Genomic DNA, 18,424 nt, shown 5'->3' on the forward strand with positions numbered 1-18,424 from the left:
GTTCCCAGCTAATCAGTGTTTCAATGCTAGTATTGAACTTCAATATTGAACTATTGACCTGGTGGCTGCAAGGCCCTATTCGCTTGCCTGGGGTTGACCTGGTGGCTGCAAGGCCCCATTCGGTTGCCTGGGGTTGACCAGTTTATGCATCTCTCCTCCATCCCTGCTGTGTGCATCACTGAGCAGTATATAGAGCAGTAGCCCCTGTTGGCCTTTGTGCTGCTGCTACACATACCAAATAAATCTCTAGTTTCCATTCATGATAGTGGAGTTCTCCTCATTATCTTAAATTTCGAGTCCTTTCCTAGAAACTTCCTCAAGGTAGTGCCCTTGCTAGACCTTAATGATACCATCTTGTCCTATTTCTACTGGAAATACCTTGCCTGAAATGCATTTATCTCTTTCATGGCTGAATCCTGTCACTGATTTATAGTGCTTCTAATGATCAGCACCCAGAACCACCACCACCTCCTCGTCCTCCTCAGCACTTTTCAGCTAATAAACTCAGAGCTCATAGCAGAAATTCTTACTGACTCCTGTGTTCTACCTTGTATTTTGCACTCTGAGTTTAATTTTATTTTTATTACTCCAGTCTTCAAGGGCGCCCATTCTTTCCTGCATGATATCCAGATCCTCCTTGATAATATGCATCATCAGCAAATAGAATTAGCCTGCACTGACCCTTTTTGTGCCACTGTCATTAACAGGGATCCTGGTTTTCTCTGATTTAAAAACACCCCTAATTTTCAGTTTTAAAAAAAGTAACCCCAAATCCACATTTTTTCCGTGATTAAAATGAAACAAAATCTTTTGCTGATAATTTATTTCCTTCAAGATGAGTAAGTGCAGCCCATCTGAATAAGATATATGGTTGTAACCATTGTGCTCAGACTCTTTTTCAAGTCATGGTGAACCACTGCATTGAACACATTTTGACTTCCTTTTCACTCCCACAGCCAGGCAGTGCCTTTCTTCCATTTCCAGTGATTCCTGTTTCTTCATCAGCCTAAAATGTCTGGCACGCGTCACAAAACAGGGCCCTCAGCAGTTCACTCAGAATCAGCCTGTTGCCTCCTCTCCGAGGGTGTTGCATATGATTAGTGTGGCTATGATGTCCATGAGGTCTGGCCAGACCAGGTTGTCCTGTGCTTCATCTACATTTTCGGAGGATCCCAGGACTCGTGACAAGAACACGCAGTTCCAGCCATGACTGGGGGCTAGCTTAGCACATGGCTCCTTTGTTGGGGGGGGGGATCTAAAGTACACGCACATACTGAGCAGGACTGGTCTATGGGGTCACCAGCCCAGTGAACTATATGGTATATCATGAGCCTTTTGGCTTTGGACTAATAGCATGCATAGTTTGTATAAGTAGATACAGGAGTGCTGCTTAAAAGTGTGTTTATGGAGAACCAGTGCTAAAACTTGCAGCAGTTCAAAAAAAAAAAGAAGGTAAAATGTATCAATTCTGGATGAACTAAGTCTGTGGACATGTAATAATTTACCTACATGCAAGTTACTACAAATATGTTGTTTCGTTTCGGTTGGGTTTTTTGGGTTTTTTTGCAAGATCAGTATTTTCAGAGTTGCCCCTCACTTCCATGGGGGAGTAGGATCTGAGAGTAAGAAGGGAGGAGAAGTGGCTGCAAGGGGAAGAAGTTGAGGGGGATAGAGAGGAAGGGGGCTACCTGACTCCCAAAATTTATTTTCGCTGTTGTAGCAGTGGGAGGGGGACAAATTCAAGGCAAATGTTGAATATTTGGCATCTATACCTGGAAAATTACAACAAATGTATACATTGTCCATATATAGTACAGGTAGTCCTCGAGTTACAACGTTTCGAGTTACAATGTTTTGCACCTACAGCACTTATAAATTGACACCCTGTTTCAACTTTACGACGTCAGTTTCGACTTTACAGCGCTTGATCCGATCCGATGCCACACCAGCGAACGAGTTCGCTGTGTTGCTCATCTCCCTGAAGAACATCTGTCCAAACTTCCTTGGACAGTTTCTTTAAGAAAGCAGCCAAGACTCCTGAGAAGACTCCAGCCAAGAACCCTTTAAAAAGCCCAACCAAGAGCCTTTCAAAAAGTCTGGCAAAGTCACCTCAAAGTAGTCCTTCCAAATCAGTATGATTGCTATTTACAGTATAAGTACATTAATGTAGCTATATTACTCATTTATAATTGATCGAGTACAAAATTCTGGGGTTTTTTTGGTGAAAATAGGGTATGGGGCCTTGGTTCAGGGACCAACCCCCCATTTATAATTGTTTCTTATGAGAAAATTGGTTCTGAGTTGCAACATTGCAACTTAAGACACGGCTTTCAGGAGCCAGTTGTGTTGTAAGTCTGAGGACTGCCTGTGTCTAATTATTGGGGGGTCATCTTGTATTCAAGTAAATATGGTAACTGGTTAAATGGTTTGACAGCCTCATGTTTCCTTGAAACTAAAAAAATAAAATTCTGCTCAGGAATTTATCCAGTAGTGGCTGGGTTCTAGTTTAGCAAAATTGTATTTTTTTAACTTTTTAATTGCCATTTTACAGGTGAAAAAGGAATTGGAAAAACAACTGGGAAAAAGCTTTATTACAAAGGCACCACATTCCATCGTGTGGTTAAAAACTTTATGATACAGGGTGGGGACTTCAGTGAAGGTAAAACATTTTCTTTGTTTGCCAAAAGATTTCACTGCAGCTTTCATTTACAGAGTTAAAAATCTGGAAGTTCCCTGAAAATGGTTTTATAGTTTCTGAACATAAAGTCAGACTACTAAGATTTTATTATTCATTCTTTTATGTTAAGATTACATCCAGCACTATAGTTTATTACGGAGCATGAGGTCCCAGAGCTCTTCCATGTGCTTCGTGAGACTAATCCTTCATTTCTGTCAATCCTTCTAACGCTTGTTTCAAATTGAAACTGGAAAGCTAAACCAATTTCAGATTTCCCTTACTGAATTGCTAACCCTACTGTCCCTTACCTTGTATGAATGAAAAATGATTTAAATGTTAATTTACATTCTAACCATTTTTGCATTTTCCTTTTTTGTGAGGTATACTAATGATGTTTACTCTTGTTCTCTTGAGTTGAGACACAGCAGCATGGAAGGGATGTAACTATAAATAAGTACCGTGGTGATAGGCATGTTGGAAATAATTTAATGAATGGGTCCCTGAATGCCAATTTAGAATACGCAGGATGTTTTTACTCCCCTGCCCCCCTCTTTTGTTCTTGTGTCCCATCCACCCATGCATAGGCAACTTAGTGTTTCTTTCCTTGTTGCCTCTGAAAATTACCATAGTGCCTTTGTCATTCAGCCTTACAATCATACTTATTGGCTCTGCAGCGTGACTATTTCTTCTGGTAAATTGCTGCACTTCCAGGTATGTTGTACTAGGGAATGGCTAAAAAGGAGGGTGGCTTTGAAAGAACTGCTGGCTAGTAATTTATCCACTTCGTGGGAGCTGACCCACACCTGGAATGCCTCTGGGCAGGGAAACCTTGTCAGCCTTATTCATTCACTTTCTTCTCTGGTGCTTGCTGTTGCTTTTCCCCTTCTTCCTTCCTTTTACCCAAAAAGTGCGAAGGAGGAAGAGTTGTCTCTCAGCTTCACTCAAACTTTCCCAAGTTTCCCGGGGTAGTGCAAGTCTCCTTCCAGTTTCCAAAGTTTTTGGGTTTTATGGTCTACATCACTGGTGCAAAATTTTCAGTTGAATTTAAGATAAATGTGATCATGGTTATGCTTTGAAAAATAGGGTTGCCAAAAAATCAAAATGTTACATCTTTAGTACATGCATATATCCCTTTCACTTGTATTACCTGTCCACAGTATTGTATTTTTTTTGTACTTTTAACGATTGTCATATGTACCAATTTTATGACCCAAACTTTTAAAATCTCTGAAAGTTTAAAACATACTTCTGTTATGTAGGTAATGGAAAAGGAGGTGAATCTATCTATGGGGGATATTTTAAAGGTAAGCTAAATATATCTTTACGGTCTTTTGCTTCAGTTCTGAGATAAGCAAGTTTCTGATATTTTTTCCCCCCAAGATATTTAATGAGAAGAGATCTACTTATAGATCACCTTTTGCATGAAACTAATGTTGCATGAAAATTGTTTTTATATGCATGAAATTCAGATAAATTTATTGTAATATTTTAATTTAAACTGACAATTAATTAAGGCTAACATTATTGGTTGAACATGACTTTCAGCATGGAGGTTAGGCAACTTTATTCATGAATAAACTCCTATCTTCCTGCCTAAAACTGTCAACATATTCTTTTGTTTATAGAGAATGTGGTCTTTTGCAAAATGAAAAGGTAAGAGACAAAAGCTCAGTAACACAAATTCAAACTCTGTTCCCTTTTACCCTTCCTAATAAATATTATAGACAACTGATTAAATATCAGTTTTGTGGATGGATATCTGTATTGCTTGGAGAAGTGAAGAATTCTGTATCTAATCTTTTTGAGGGGTACTGATTGATTTGAAGATATATTACTTGGAATTATTCTCAGATCTGAACAGTTGTCATTTATTTAAAGCACCTCCCTTTTTTCCTCTCTGAGGCTTGTATTTTTCGGGCTTGATTTCTAAAAATACTTGGCCGTGTTGATACTCCACACAAGGTACTAATTTGCTTGCCTATACTAGGTAAATAAATTCACTGTTCACCTTCTTTCTAAAGCTTTTTCTTAGAAAGAAAGAGGTGAGAGAGTTTTATTATGGTATTTGGTGCTTTTAAAAGAGAGGGTATGGTATAATTCTTATTTTGTGAAAGCTGGGAAGTCCCTCTGGTGTTCCACTGTTGAAATAAGCTTTTCCATAACAGCTGGATGTTTCAAGTGTTGTGTATAGCTCTTTGCAATTTAGATGCATGCTCTGAAGCTTCTGTAGTATAAGAAGACATGGTTAGGTGTCAGAATATGCAGCTTTTACATGAGGATGTCATGTAGCTGCTTCTGATTTTAAAAGGTTATACATTTTTCTTTCTAAGGAAAATGCTGAGATAAGTAAATGCTAACAATTTGCTATTGTACCTTTTGGCAGTCTTAAAGATTAATGGTACAGCTTTTAAGTCTGTAATATCAGGTTGCGCATGGTAGATTTTACTGAAATCTTTTTGTAAAATTAATGTTGTTTTACTGATTGTGTTTTGCTTGCACAACTGCAGGTTAGTTTACTTAATTCATTGCACTAAATGATGCATTTTTATATTTTCAATATTATGTGTTCTATCACTTGGGTGAAGAGCAGACATGTACTGTTTCTCATTCAGCTGTCCCTATGAATTTAACTTCCTTTTGCATTTTGAGACTTCAAGTGTGGATTCAGTAGGTTTGCTGTACCTCCAGATGCGCCCTAACAGGGAGAAAGCTATTTTAACAGGGTCTTTTCTACCTCCGTGACACTCACTCTGATGGAGAAATGGTAGCAGTGAACAGGCGCAGCCATGTTTTAGCATGGCATAGGGAGAGGTGGTTAGAAAGGTGGCTTTCCTACAGGAAATGTTTCAAGTGATGTAAGCATCTGATGCACTATAATTGTATTGAAGGTAGTACGGAAACCTTGAAATTTGCATTTAAATGCATTATTTTAAACAATATATTTTGTGCTGTTTCCAGAGCTGTAACTTATCTAAAAAAAATACCCCTGTATTCTTTGCCTGCTGTTAGAGTTAACAATTATAACTCTTATCTGCACTTGTATTTTTAGAGGTTTGATTAGATTTAAATTTTCTTTCTTTTTTTTCCTTTTTTTTAAGTATTCAGATTTTCTTAGTGAGCAGCTGAAGATTTTCTCCTTGTACTATCCATGTGTTGCAAGAAAAAAAATATATTATACCTGTATTCGCCAACAGGAGACTGACTAGTGTGTTTTTTCTTCAAACAGACGAAAACTTTATTCTCAAACATGACAGAGCGTTCCTTTTGTCAATGGCAAACCGAGGGAAGCATACCAATGGTTCCCAGTTTTTCATGTGAGTAGATATAATTTCAGACTTGAGCTTTTCTTAAACAGAGAAGCGCTGTTCATGAGAAAGATGGTATTGCTAAATTAACTCCAACTGGATGTTATTGGCCTTAATGCGGTTTTTGGAAGGTGTCCAGTGGGTACCTGCAGTCCCTAATATATAGTAAACAGGGAAAATTGAGATAAAGTGGTTTTGATTTTTATTTGTGGTGTTCTCTTGGCTTAGAAGAATTAATCATATATGGATTTTTTTAATTTTTTGGCTTGCTTTCTTAAAAAAAAAATGGCTTATGCTTTTATGTCTGTTGGTGTTTAGGGAATAGTTTATTATTTGGCTTTGTACTCTTTTAAGTGACGCCCACTAAACAAATTAAAACAATGATATATAGTTTCCAGTACTAGAAAGTTTTGTGTAAAACAGAGGACAAGATATCTAATAGTTCACACTTAAACAGTGCGAGTTGCATGTGTTTTAAAAATGTGCTCTCTTTGTATTTATTTTGTTTTTTTGTGGGATGTTTTACTTTAGTCTGTCCCTGAAATGCCTGCTGCCTTTGTTGCTGCATAGTACTGTATGTACATGTGTGTAATTTTATTTTAAACCTATTTTTAAACAGTGTTGGCAGAAAAGTGACATAGAACATTAGGGGAAGAGCTCCTCTTGCAGCTCTTATTTCTATTATACTATACACGCCAGTATATTAGTATGTTTCTAGTAAAATATGGAAAATGCTTGACTGTACAGAACAGCTCTGATGGGAATCACTCAGTGCTGGAAGAAATAACCGATTTATTTATTTATTTGTTTGTTTGTTTATTTTTCTCTTTGGTTGAAGATGACAAATTCTAGGCGCATCAATAACCTTTTTTCAATTGCTAAAGCTTGTCTGAATATCCATCTTTGTCACCATCTTCTAAAAAAAAATTTTCTGTTAACATTTCATAGTGTGTATCTTAGGTGGGGGGATATCTGGTTTCCTGTGTTGGGTTTGTGCTGGGTAGAAAGTTTTCATTGTGAATGATCTTTTTGCTGCCTTGCTTTGCAATTGAAGCTATATATTTTAGTTCATTACACTAAAACTTCTGTTTTCTTTGCCATCTTTCTTGGTGGATAAGAATGAATGGCGCTTCACTGTCTTCAATAAAGAAGTAAATGGTCCAGAAGGACACTCATATTTTCTTTGCCTGAAAAGAGATCTCCAACATGATGTAATAAGGTTCAGATAAGAGACATTTTTAGGTCTCTTCCTAAAGAATGTCCTAAAAATGGAGAGTACAGTAAAATAACATTATATATTTATATATAAATTTCCATATAATATATAAATGGTGTATTATGTATAATGAGTCCATGAAAACCAGTTACTTCATTACTGTCCTTTAAGTTACATAGTGACTAACATTTTGATTTTTGAAGTCACCATTTTCCATTTTTAACCTTATCTGAACTGTAAACTTGAAAATTTTAACGATGCCACATCAATCAAGAAGCTACCATCTGAGGGCTCTAAAGTTTCTTTATCTTGTACATAAAATTTAAGTTAACAATTTAATACAAGTAAGATAAGTATCTTGTATGTTAGGTGTTTTATGTAAAAATTACGGTACTATCACAGTTCAAATTATGAGACTAAATGATGAACATTAGCATTTGAAATATCACCTTAAATGCGAAATCTACTTTGAAAAGCATCAGTATTTTTAATGCTTTTTAAATACAAGTTTTGAGGGAAAACCAATGACAAATTTTAGTCATCCAGTCCTGCATCTGATAGCACATGTTAGGGACTGTTACAAGCCACGCAGGCTGCAATGAAATCAGTGAGATTTAAGGTGAAAACCAACAGTTTTACCAGCATAGTCAGCTGCAGAGGTAGGATTTTATTTAGTATCTGATTTGTAGTGGAGCATAGCTGTGTCATGAAGCCAAATTCAGCTCTTTCTTTTTATAAATTGTCAGTAATTAACATAAACATACAAATCGTAAGTTGCTTATACATTTTTAACATGGAATATAATTTTGAAGATGGTTCTCCTCTTAAAAGTAACTTTCTTCTTTTCAAACCTAAAATTTACATGTTGAAAGGGTTTTAATTCTAAAGATAAAATACAATGTATGAAAGCAGTTGTTCTTGCTCAGTAAAGTTATTTAATGATCGACATTTGTGTGAGGGAAATACTGTACATTTGTCCAGGCTTAATTTACGCTTTTGAAAAAATGATGTATTATAATATGCAATCCAAAATAATCCTCTATTAGTGTCATCCTTTAAACGATTTGGAGGACAAATGAATATATAGAATAAAGCATTCATTGATTCAGCTTTTTCAGCTGATCTAAATTCTTCAAAGCAGAAAATGCAAGTGTGTGTTGGCTTATACGGCTTGGGTTTTTTAAAGGACTTTGTCACTATATAGATGTAACGACTTTTGAAGTGATACGCTGAACTTGCTGGATATATGGAGGGGACAGACACAGTGTCTTCCAGACCTGGAATTTTTATATTTAGCTCTAAATACACACCCGTTGAGGCATGTTTAGGTAGTGAACATAGGGCTCCTGTACATGTGCAGGGAGCCTGCTCCGACATGCTGTAATTATAGTTAATTCGTAGTAATTGCCCCACTCCAGTGGACTCCAATGTCATGTGTATCAGGATCCCTGTGATGAAAAATGGTGTTGGGGAGCTTCAGTTTAAAGCACCCCACTGCCATTTTTCAGCATCAGGTTGCTGATACACATGATGCTCCAAGTGCTTTAATTAGCATGGCATTTGAAGCTGTGCTAATGAAAGTGCCACATTCTGGAGCACATCTATAAATGCCTGGAGTTTTATTTTCTTGGCGTCGAGAGTTTGGTATTTCTTCGTGCAAACTGAGGTTGCAGTTTGACAAGCACCTGTACACATGCTTACCTTACAAAACATATATAGTGCTTTAGTTAGGTATTTATATTTGCCCAGCTGAGGTCGAAATGATGGTAAAGGAGTGTGCAGTTCTAAAGATTATATTCCATGCTTGGCCCAGAGGACTTAACTGTTGCTTTGACTGTCTGTCTTTTGTCAGGCATTGGTACCATTTGGAAAAACTACAGACTTTTCAGTGTCTGATTGGGCTATAAATATTGTTTTTGCTGGAATCTTAGAATTTTAGAATTTGCGTAAAATTTTCCTGAATTTTTTTTTTTTTCAGACCAGTTTTAGTTCAGTGAACAGGAATGTCTGTCCGCATGAGTGCAACTGAAAGAACTTTTAGAGAAATGGATATGGAAATGACTGCTGGGAAAGATAGCTTAGAAAACTTTTTAAGAAGGGTAGTTTAAAAAAAGAATAAACATGCTAAAAACCACTCTTGTAGAAATAACATGATCGCAAAAATAAAACGGCACATGTCACAAGTGATGCAAAAGGTTTATTGATAGATGCTTTCTGCCATTTAATAATTATTCAATGGAGGGAATGTTTTGGAGTGAAAGATCTGTTTAGTTGCAGACAGGATTTCATTTGTCAAATAACCAACCGGTAAGTGTACTAATTCTAGTAGTAATTCTCTTCAGCAGCGTGACAGAGAAATGCATTATTGTTTAATTAGATAGATGTTCAAAGTGAAACTCGAATGTCAAAAAAGTCAAAAATGAGCAGGACTGATTCAAAGGCATGACAAACTGCTTTATAGTATGTGAAATGACAGAAATATTTTATTGGAATCCAGAGCCTTAACAAAGCAGCTGGGTGCACATGGTTGTATAGTTGTGATGGCAGCTAATATTTTTCATGGCCCACCCTCTGGTCACCCTGCTCTAATTATACTACTGTTGGAATCAGCACCCTTCCAGGTTTAGCTGACACGCTGGAACAAGCCATAGAGAAATGGTGTAATTTTTTTTTTCCTTGAATATTTTTTTTTTCACAATGGACCTCCATCAACTTCAGTTTTATATTAACTACTTTCAGATAAGTGTATATTCTGGGAGAGCACCTTTTTAAATAGAGGATTGTCTGAATTTTTAATTATTTTCAATCCCTGCTCAGGCGCAGGGTGGTTTTGGGGGAGGAACAGAAAACACGCCAAGTAATCTTAGGCTTACCCTCCCTTCTCATTACTCCCTAGTGCGTGGTCAGTTTTGGCCGTGCTGCTGCCATGACTAGCAAGTAAGCTCTTGCAGAGCCCGTGGGAGATTGTGCATTGGAGACTGCCCAAGTGCAGCATGAATGCAGTCCTGTATAGAGAGAACTGAGTTAACTTGGGCACTGGAAGCATCATAGCCATAATAACATGGTGCTCTGCCTGTGCTAATTACCCAGTTTCTCAACAGAGGTACTTTCAGAGCGTGCTTACCTGCATCTATCCAGTACTGCCTTGTGCTGCGATACTATGTACAAGAGCAATATGAGAGAGGAAACAAAAAGCCAACAGAATATGGACGATAACTTTACACAAAATGCTGTTAAATGTGCAAAGTCCTCAAAGACTTCCATACCCTTACTGTTGTTTCTCTGGGTAGCCCTGTAGATTAGGTCCAGTGGTTTTTTCAGCTGGGATGCTGTGACCATGTGCTGCCACTGCCAAAAATGATTTGAAGGGGGTTTTTTTTCGTTTCAAGCAGTAACATTTCTAAAGCATAGCACTGTGCTTCCTAACTAAATTACAATATGCCGACCTGTTTTAATATATAAGCAATTAATGTTCAGAGATTTGCTCTTTCATTGTTTATGCAAGTGACTTCTGTATAATTGGTGACAAGCTAGAAGCACTGCATTTCTAAGCCTTCTTTCTGTAAGTGTGAAGAGGAAGGTTCAGCAATTCCCGCTGAAGTCAAATAACCAGCTCTTTAACCCTGAAGTAAGCTTTTCTATCAATCTTACTTGTATAGATTTAAACTGCTGAATAAATCAAAGGTGGCATAATACTTCAGTATCTGTGATCCTAGTCTTGCAAATACTTACACATGTACTTAGCTTTAGCGCATGAATAATTCCATTCCCTTGTGACTATTCACACGAGTAAAGCACATATATAAGATTTAGAGAATCATGATCTAGGTGTATAAAGATGGCATTAAAAAAAGTCACCTTTTCACATTATTTCAGAGACTAATTACCAAGCAAATACTTAACTATTCATAGACTTCCTTTTTTTTTCCTCACAGATTCCTGTGTTATACCAAACTGCAGCATTCTTGCAGTTTGTTAGAATGAAAATGTATAATTATTTGGTAAAAATACCTCTGTTTGCACCTTTGATGTTGATTTCCTCCTTGCACTGTTAGTAAACTCATAGGCTCTGACTTGCTTTTAATGATGGTGGCTTTCACCGTTTTAAAGGAAACTTGTTAACACGAGAGGTGTTAGCCAATTGTAGGAACTTGTGACGATGTGGATTTACACTTATCTAACGTGTTTCGGTAGGAAATCAACAGTTTTCAGTAATGGAATAGCATCTTATATAGCATTGTGATTGATTCAGTAGAGCACTTTAACACCAGCGTAATCACATGCATGTCATAGTCGCATTGGAATCAAGTTCTCATTTGCTTAAAGTTATACTTGTGTTCAAGTGCTTTTCTGGATTGAGGCTGTAGAGTTAGACTCTTTCCATAATAGTTTCTTTTCTACTGTTCATTTCACAAGCAGGACATTTCTTCAGTTTTTAAAAGGAAAACTTGCCCAAAATTTTTCCAAAGACTTATGTTCTAAAGAAAATTTAGAGCCCTCTATTTTTTTAAAGCGTCCTTGTTTTGCATACAATTTGATAATTTTAATTTTGTATTTTAATAAAACATAGACTCAGTTTTGTCTGGAAATGTATTACAATTTATTTCTGCCATTTTTGTGTAAAATTTACAGAAACAGTGTTACATCGTGCGCTCCAAAGGTAATGTCTCATTCCTCTAAGGCTGTGTCCTTTTTCTTTTCTTCTCTCTGTTTTTATCTCTTTCTTGTCTCTTTCTGATCATATTGTTATGTACATTGAACGCCATGTTAGGACTGAGGTCCTTCTAGGAGAAAAAATATGACTGTCTATCAAAAGATACTATGTGGCAGTATTTTTAACTAATTTACTAGTAACCTTCAGTGACTTTACAATCTCTTTCTTGTAAACTTTAATTTAAATGATACTGCCCCTTATGATGGTATTGGGGCGGGGGGGTGTTAAACTTATCCAAACCAAGATATTTAACAAATATATTATTCTGTGTATAAAAGGAAAAAGCTTGTTGGAGAGAGGTTTTTTTTTTTTTTCTATTTTCAAGTCTGGATGGAGTATTTCTTAGGGAACTTGAGTAAAAATTCAGTAGGACAAAATCTACTTACTGCTTTGAAAAGCGACTGGGCAAGAATGAAGAGGGATGTGTGTACATTGACAATTTAAGTAATCTTGAACTGGTATTAACAGACATTCAGTTTAATTTATTACATTTCAATTAATTTTAAATAAGCTTTCTAGGAAGTTTTTCAAAGGCATGCTCAGCAGTTGGGCACCAGACTCTCCTTTTGAAGTCGGTGAATTGGTTCTTTTATTTTCTAGTTTATGCGCTTCAGAGTTTTCCCTTTGACTAAGCTTTTATTCTTATGTTTTCATTGCGTGACCAAGAAAGTGAAGAGAGTATAAGAATGTAGTAATGTATTGTCAACAAAATGAGAGAAAGCTGGGTGGTCTTTTACCAAATGACTCTCCCTTTTCTTCTTAACCAAGACTTGAGTCATGGTTCAGCAAAGCACATAAATATGCATCTGAGATCTTTGCTGATATGGGCAACTACATTGCTCACTTTCCTTGTCCAGGATTCACTAGTACAGTGCATTAAGTGTTTTAAACTGTTGGGTATTTTCCTAATTCTAAAAGCTAAGGCATGTACATTTCAGTGCTGGTTTCGCTTAATCACTTTCTTAATTTTCAGTATTTCGGAACAGATTTATAATTAAACCTGCTTAAAATAAACTATTTGCTTGGGAGCAGATTGTTAATGCATTTTTCTTTTGCTTATAAAATTGCACTGGCCATAAGAAATTGCTTATTTGTGTTGATACAGTATATTACAGAAGTAAAGTCAGCTTACTTTTATGGAAGACCAGAAGGAGCATTTACCACTGTGGTGATAGAAGCTTAATGTCTCATTTGCTCTCATTTGTTGTTTTATACTAGAACTTTTCTGTTTGTTTAGGGTGGGTGAGGTATACATTGGGATTTGGACCTGAATAAAGGTACAACATGAATGTTCATGGTTGGCAGTTCAGTCTTTTGCCAGGTGTATTTCAGTGGTGCAACATCACTTGATTTTTATTGGATGGCATTGTGCATGCCAGTCTAGTTTTGCACTAGGCAGTGAAAAGTAGCTTTACAGTGATAGTGTAGACAGAGTCTGGTAGAGCCACTTACACACTGTCACTGTCGGTTTGGTACCGAGTCTGCTTTAATGAAAACTCAAATGCAGCTTCCACTCTAGGCCCCTGATTGGAAGAGAATCCATTCAAAGAGGTTAGAAAGGGAAAACAGGACCTGGGGATTTCACACACAACTTTAAGAATATAAGAAAATCAAAGTGTCCAGCTCTTAATTTTTCCCGTGTGCAGTATCATTTTTTTTTTAACGTACCATCCTTCAATGAATTTATTACAAAATAGTGCAGTTCTCCTTTGCAACTTTAGTAAAGCCTTACTTAGAACTGAATGAAGGTGGCTGCTAATACAGTGTCATAATAATGTGTTTTTAACTTGGAAATTTTCTTTCTTCATCGGTGAAGGATTTAAAGAGACTCTGATTCCTAGCTATATTATGATTGATTTCATTTTTTTTAAGGTTTATTTCTTTTACATTTTTTTCCTCAATGGGATGTCAGAAATTTGACAGACCCTAATAACTGGTAGACATATGGTAGAGCACTGACTTCTGGTTTGGCATTTCCATACCCAGCAGTTGCTAACTTGAATAAATGAGTGAATCTGTGATATGTTAATGATGGGTAATATTTGTACGTATTACTATACAGTTCGTACTGTACCTGGCATAGCACTGCAGTGGTGAAGGCAGCATGTAAACTTAATAAGATCTTAAATATTGTAGTCCTGACCTGAATATAATGCTTTAAATTGATTTATACAGCCAGCAAATAGAAGAATGAGGAAATAATACTTACTGTTTTTTTATCAAGCTGACTTAAAAATAATAGTTTTAGTATGTAACAATTTCAGAAGTATTTAAATTATTGTTAGTTTGCCCACTAGCTTCTTATTGCCAACTGCATAGTATTTATCATTAAAAATATATTTCAGGTCACGGTGCTGGTTTCAATATATACAGACACTGTACATGAAAAGTATTTAATGCATATAAATATTGCATGCATTTAATCAATTTTTGGTAGGACTTTTACATGTGAAAATGTAGTGTATATGTGTCTCTATACTTTTAATATGCTTGTAATCTAGAATTTTTTTAACATTTATTTTTTTTTCAAATATTTAACTGGATTTTTTTCCACCTTTTTTTTTGTCTTTTGCCTTCACCTTTTTTATTTTATTGTGCCATTCTCCTTTGTACCTCTTCATCTGAATCCCTGATTTTTACCATCTTATCCATGTTGATGTTTGTCACAAAGAACAACAAAGCCTGCTCCTCATCTTGATGGGTAAGAATCTTTTTAAAACATGTATAGCAACAATAATTCTAAAATTCATAATTAATATACAAACAGTGTATAGGAAACAGCTCAATTTTTAAGGCAAACAAAAGTCAGGAGGGAGCACTTCTTGGGGGGAAAGTAATATAATGAACTATGAAACAAAAATTGGCATATTTTATCACCATTTTTTCAAATATGGATTTTTTTTCGTGCACAATCAGCTGTGCATGTAAATGTTATCATATTATTTATTTTTATGTTCTAGCTTTCAGTTGTCAACAATCTTGGAATCTGGATTTTTTTTTTTAAAGAAATGAAATTAGTTTGCTCTGTCCTATAAATTATGTTCCCAAATAAATTTGCTGCAAACGTTAGGAAAGGAACATTATCAGTGTTCTAGTTAACTCAGGAATGTCAGAGATGTGGTCTGGTCCTTGGAGCCCTATCATCTGGCTCATGGTGTTGCCTTTGGGTCTTGGAGTTGACCCATGTGCCACTTGAAGTGTTGGGGTGGTCCTGCTTTGAGAACAGATTAAACTGGATGATCTCCTGAGGTCCCTTCCAGCCCTGCTTTTTCTGTGCTTATGTGGTATGCTGTGGGGCTTGATGAGTTTGACACCCTTGAGTTAACTCACAGTAAGGGTTTCTTCAGTTATTATCCTGATTCACTGTGTAACTTTGGACCAACCCCATAACTTCTTCTGTTCCAGATGGCTAGCTATAAAATGCTATTGATAATGTTTACCTATATTGGTGCTTTGTACTGAGAAATAAATTGATCAAACCTGAAATCAAGAATGTCTTAAAGTTCTCTTAAGTATCTTAATCAAGCTATTCTCAATAAAGGCAATGAAGAATCCTGCAAACACTCAGGGTGGAGGCTCAGTTGCCCCATACCTTGACAGTGGCAAGGGCAACCCTCCCCAAACTGTCTCAGTGACTAATGGGAAACTTACCACTTCTCTTCCGAGCTTACATCTCTCACCCAACCAGGCAGAAAACTTACGGGGTGGAGGACAAAGATGAGAGCCTGCTTAAATAGCTCCTACAAGAGATGGTGGGAAAGCACCAATAACAACTTTAAATACAAGCCCATGCCTTGATCAACTCCATAAATGTATAGGGGGAAGATTTTTATCTTGCTATTTTTATCCAGCATGTGCATAGCTGCATTAGTCTTGCAAGGCTGCTGTTGAATTTCAGAAGAAGGCAGATCTGCCTTATTAGAAAATACATCCATATTCTCTATTGCATGATATCACAGCGCTCAAGATATCCCTAGCATTATTTAGACCTATTTGGGGAAAATCGACTTAAACAGTCCAAAAATAGTAGTGAAGCTAATTGTTTCCCTGTAAAACTATGACTTTTAATCTAAAGGAAGTTTAGAGAAAATCCCAGTTATGCCTAAATCATTTTAATTTCTGAATCTTATTTCTGCAGTGTACATGTTGTCTTTGGACTGGTTATTTCTGGTTTTGAAGTAATAGAGCAAATAGAAAACCTGAAAACTGATACTGCAAGTAGGCCATATGCAGATGTACGAGTTATTGACTGTGGAGTGGTCATTACAAAATCAGCAAAAGATGGTAAGCAAACACTGTTTTGCTTGAAATTAATTGGAAGTTGTCCTGACTTGCAGAAAGCATGGACTATATATGGTTATATAAATATGTCTGGTGTGTATTCATTGTTTCAGGTCAGGGGTTTTCAATCTTTTTTTTTTTTAACAAGTGTATCTCTGACGGCCTCCTTTTTAAATAACTGTACCCCCGGGGGGGGGTGGCAAGCGGCCAGACGCAGGGCGGGGAGAGGGGGTTTACCCCTGATTGACAAACCTTGTTTTAGGGGGGGAGGGGTGTGTGTGTGTGTGTGTGTGTGTGTGTGTGTGTGTGTGTGTGTCATATGACTATACGGAATGAGGCAAACTGGTTTATAGAAGAGGGGGTTTTGTTTGTTTCCTTTAAGTAGATATAATAGATTCCTGTTTACTGAGATGGAGATGTCTATATATACACATCTAGCTATCAAGAGAGGGATCTATCTACCTAGCTAGCTATGGAGATAGAGATATAAAAAAAAAAAAATGTGTGCGCCTGATGGAAACTTGGGCTCTGAATTTAGTGTACTTTATTTTAGGGTAAAAATAAGTACCGGAGGGCCTATATATTCAAAGTGACCAACTTTCAGGGGGCAAATCTGGGATACAGTTCTGTATGGCCTGTCTACCCCTGGAACCAATAGTATAGGCGACTGATTTCTTTTGGTGTAGCTGCCTTAATGCAGGTGTAGCTCTTGCTTTATACACAGCTATAATGCTACCTGCTTGTCTTGTCTTGTGCATAGCCATACCAAATTAGAAGATGATTATTTCAAATTAATCATTTTATATTATTCACTTAAAACCTGTATGACTTTAAATAGGTGGGGGCCAACCTTTTGGGCAGGTATGCCACAAATTAGCCTTGCACCCTCTGAGTACCTTTCTGAACCCTTCTCCTGCCCACTTTGTTGCTCTTTACTTCCTGCCTTGTGCTCCCTGCCAAAACTGTTGCTCTGTTTTCTGCTCCCTGTCCTGTCTGCCACTATGCTGTCTTTCCCCTCCCCGGTCTGTTCATGTGTGGCACAGGTTGGTCACCTGTAATCTAAACGCTTATACGGTACAAATAGTATGTAGCACGTCACTATTTTGTTTCTGTTGACATGTGGCTACCTGTGAAATAAAGTAGGTATATATAATATAGTGTCTATATTATGTTCAGTGGAGAAAAATGTCTGTAATCTAATAACGAATTATGTAATTGTCTTTAGTTTTGGAGAAAAAGAAGAAAGTGTCTTCTGATTCAGAAGCTTCAGATTCCTCGTCCAGCTCATCAACCTCTTCAGAATCATCATCTGAAAGCGAAGTTGAAAATGAAAGAAATAGAAGAAGAAAACGTAAGAGAAGAACTAAAACTAAACAATCAAGAAAGCGAAGAAGAGAAGAGAGGAAGAAAGAAGAACCAAGGTTTAAACAGATATCAAACCAAAGAGGGTGACTAGTTTGTTAACTTTACAAATTCTAAAAAGAATTGCAATGTTGGTATTGTCCATCATGAAAAAATGAAAGTGTATTTAACTTTGTGAGAGCGTATTTTTTGTTTCTTGGTTATAACTTAGGACTAATTCACTGTAGAGTTATCTGTATTTTTTCAAGTGATGACTGTATACAAAAAACCACTAAATGAATGTTAGCATTAGGGCTGTGTGAAGCTTTGGTAGCTGATTCAATTTGGACGTGATTTGGCCTGATTTGGGGACCGAATCTCCAAATTCAAATTGAATCAGGAGATCAGTTAAAAGCTCCAAATCGATTCAGAGAGCATCCAAATCAATTTGGAAAAGATTTGGTGATTCAGCCGTAGACTAAGCAGGCAGCTGACACAGCTGCCTCCAGCTAGTAAGTCTGTTGGGGCTGGGGAATAGGGGAAGGGGAGGCGTGTGGGGGAGGGAGGGAATGGGGCTGGGACAAGCTGCCTAGCCAGGGTGGGAAGTGCAGGACTTGGGGAGGGGTCTCAGGATGTGGGTGCAGCAGTGCTCAGAGTAGGGGCTTTGCCATGCTGCCGCTTGCATGGCGGGGGGGTGGGGACGCAGGTGCGGCTCACTCCAGACAGAAGGGGGCAAGTGGCAGCAAGGCATAGCCCCTTCTCCCAGCGCCTGCACCCCTCACCTGTGCCAGCTGGCAAGCGGCAGCAGCGCCCATGGCCCCCACAGCAGCTGGCAAGCGGGAGCAGCACAGAGCCCCTGCTCCCAGTGCTGATGTGGGTGTGGCAGCACT

At 37.3% G+C, this 18,424-nt stretch overlaps 1 protein-coding gene across 8 annotated transcripts in view; it reads left to right on the forward strand.

Annotated features, from left to right (window-relative positions):
• NKTR (natural killer cell triggering receptor) overlaps positions 1-18,424 on the forward strand; it is a 49,485-nt gene that overhangs the window by 12,769 nt on the left and 18,292 nt on the right. For 6 of the 8 annotated variants that reach the window (XM_090047865.1, XM_090047864.1, XM_090047868.1 and 3 more), the window contains exons 4-9: positions 2,552-2,659; positions 3,937-3,981; positions 5,904-5,991; positions 14,584-14,613; positions 16,051-16,196; positions 17,419-17,641. In XM_090047865.1, coding sequence (XP_089903991.1) covers positions 2,552-2,659; positions 3,937-3,981; positions 5,904-5,991; positions 14,584-14,613; positions 16,051-16,196; positions 17,419-17,641 — 640 coding nt within the window. Of the gene's footprint in view, positions 1-2,551; positions 2,660-3,936; positions 3,982-4,302; positions 4,331-5,903; positions 5,992-11,839; positions 11,859-14,583; positions 14,614-16,050; positions 16,197-17,418; positions 17,642-18,424 lie in introns of those variants that run through there. The other 2 variants (XM_090047869.1, XM_090047870.1) reach the window with 2 other exon arrangements.

Source organism: Crocodylus siamensis, chromosome 5 (genome assembly GCF_052110815.1).
Source record: "Crocodylus siamensis isolate JL-2025a chromosome 5, ASM5211081v1, whole genome shotgun sequence".
Classification (NCBI taxonomy): domain Eukaryota; kingdom Metazoa; phylum Chordata; order Crocodylia; family Crocodylidae; genus Crocodylus; species Crocodylus siamensis.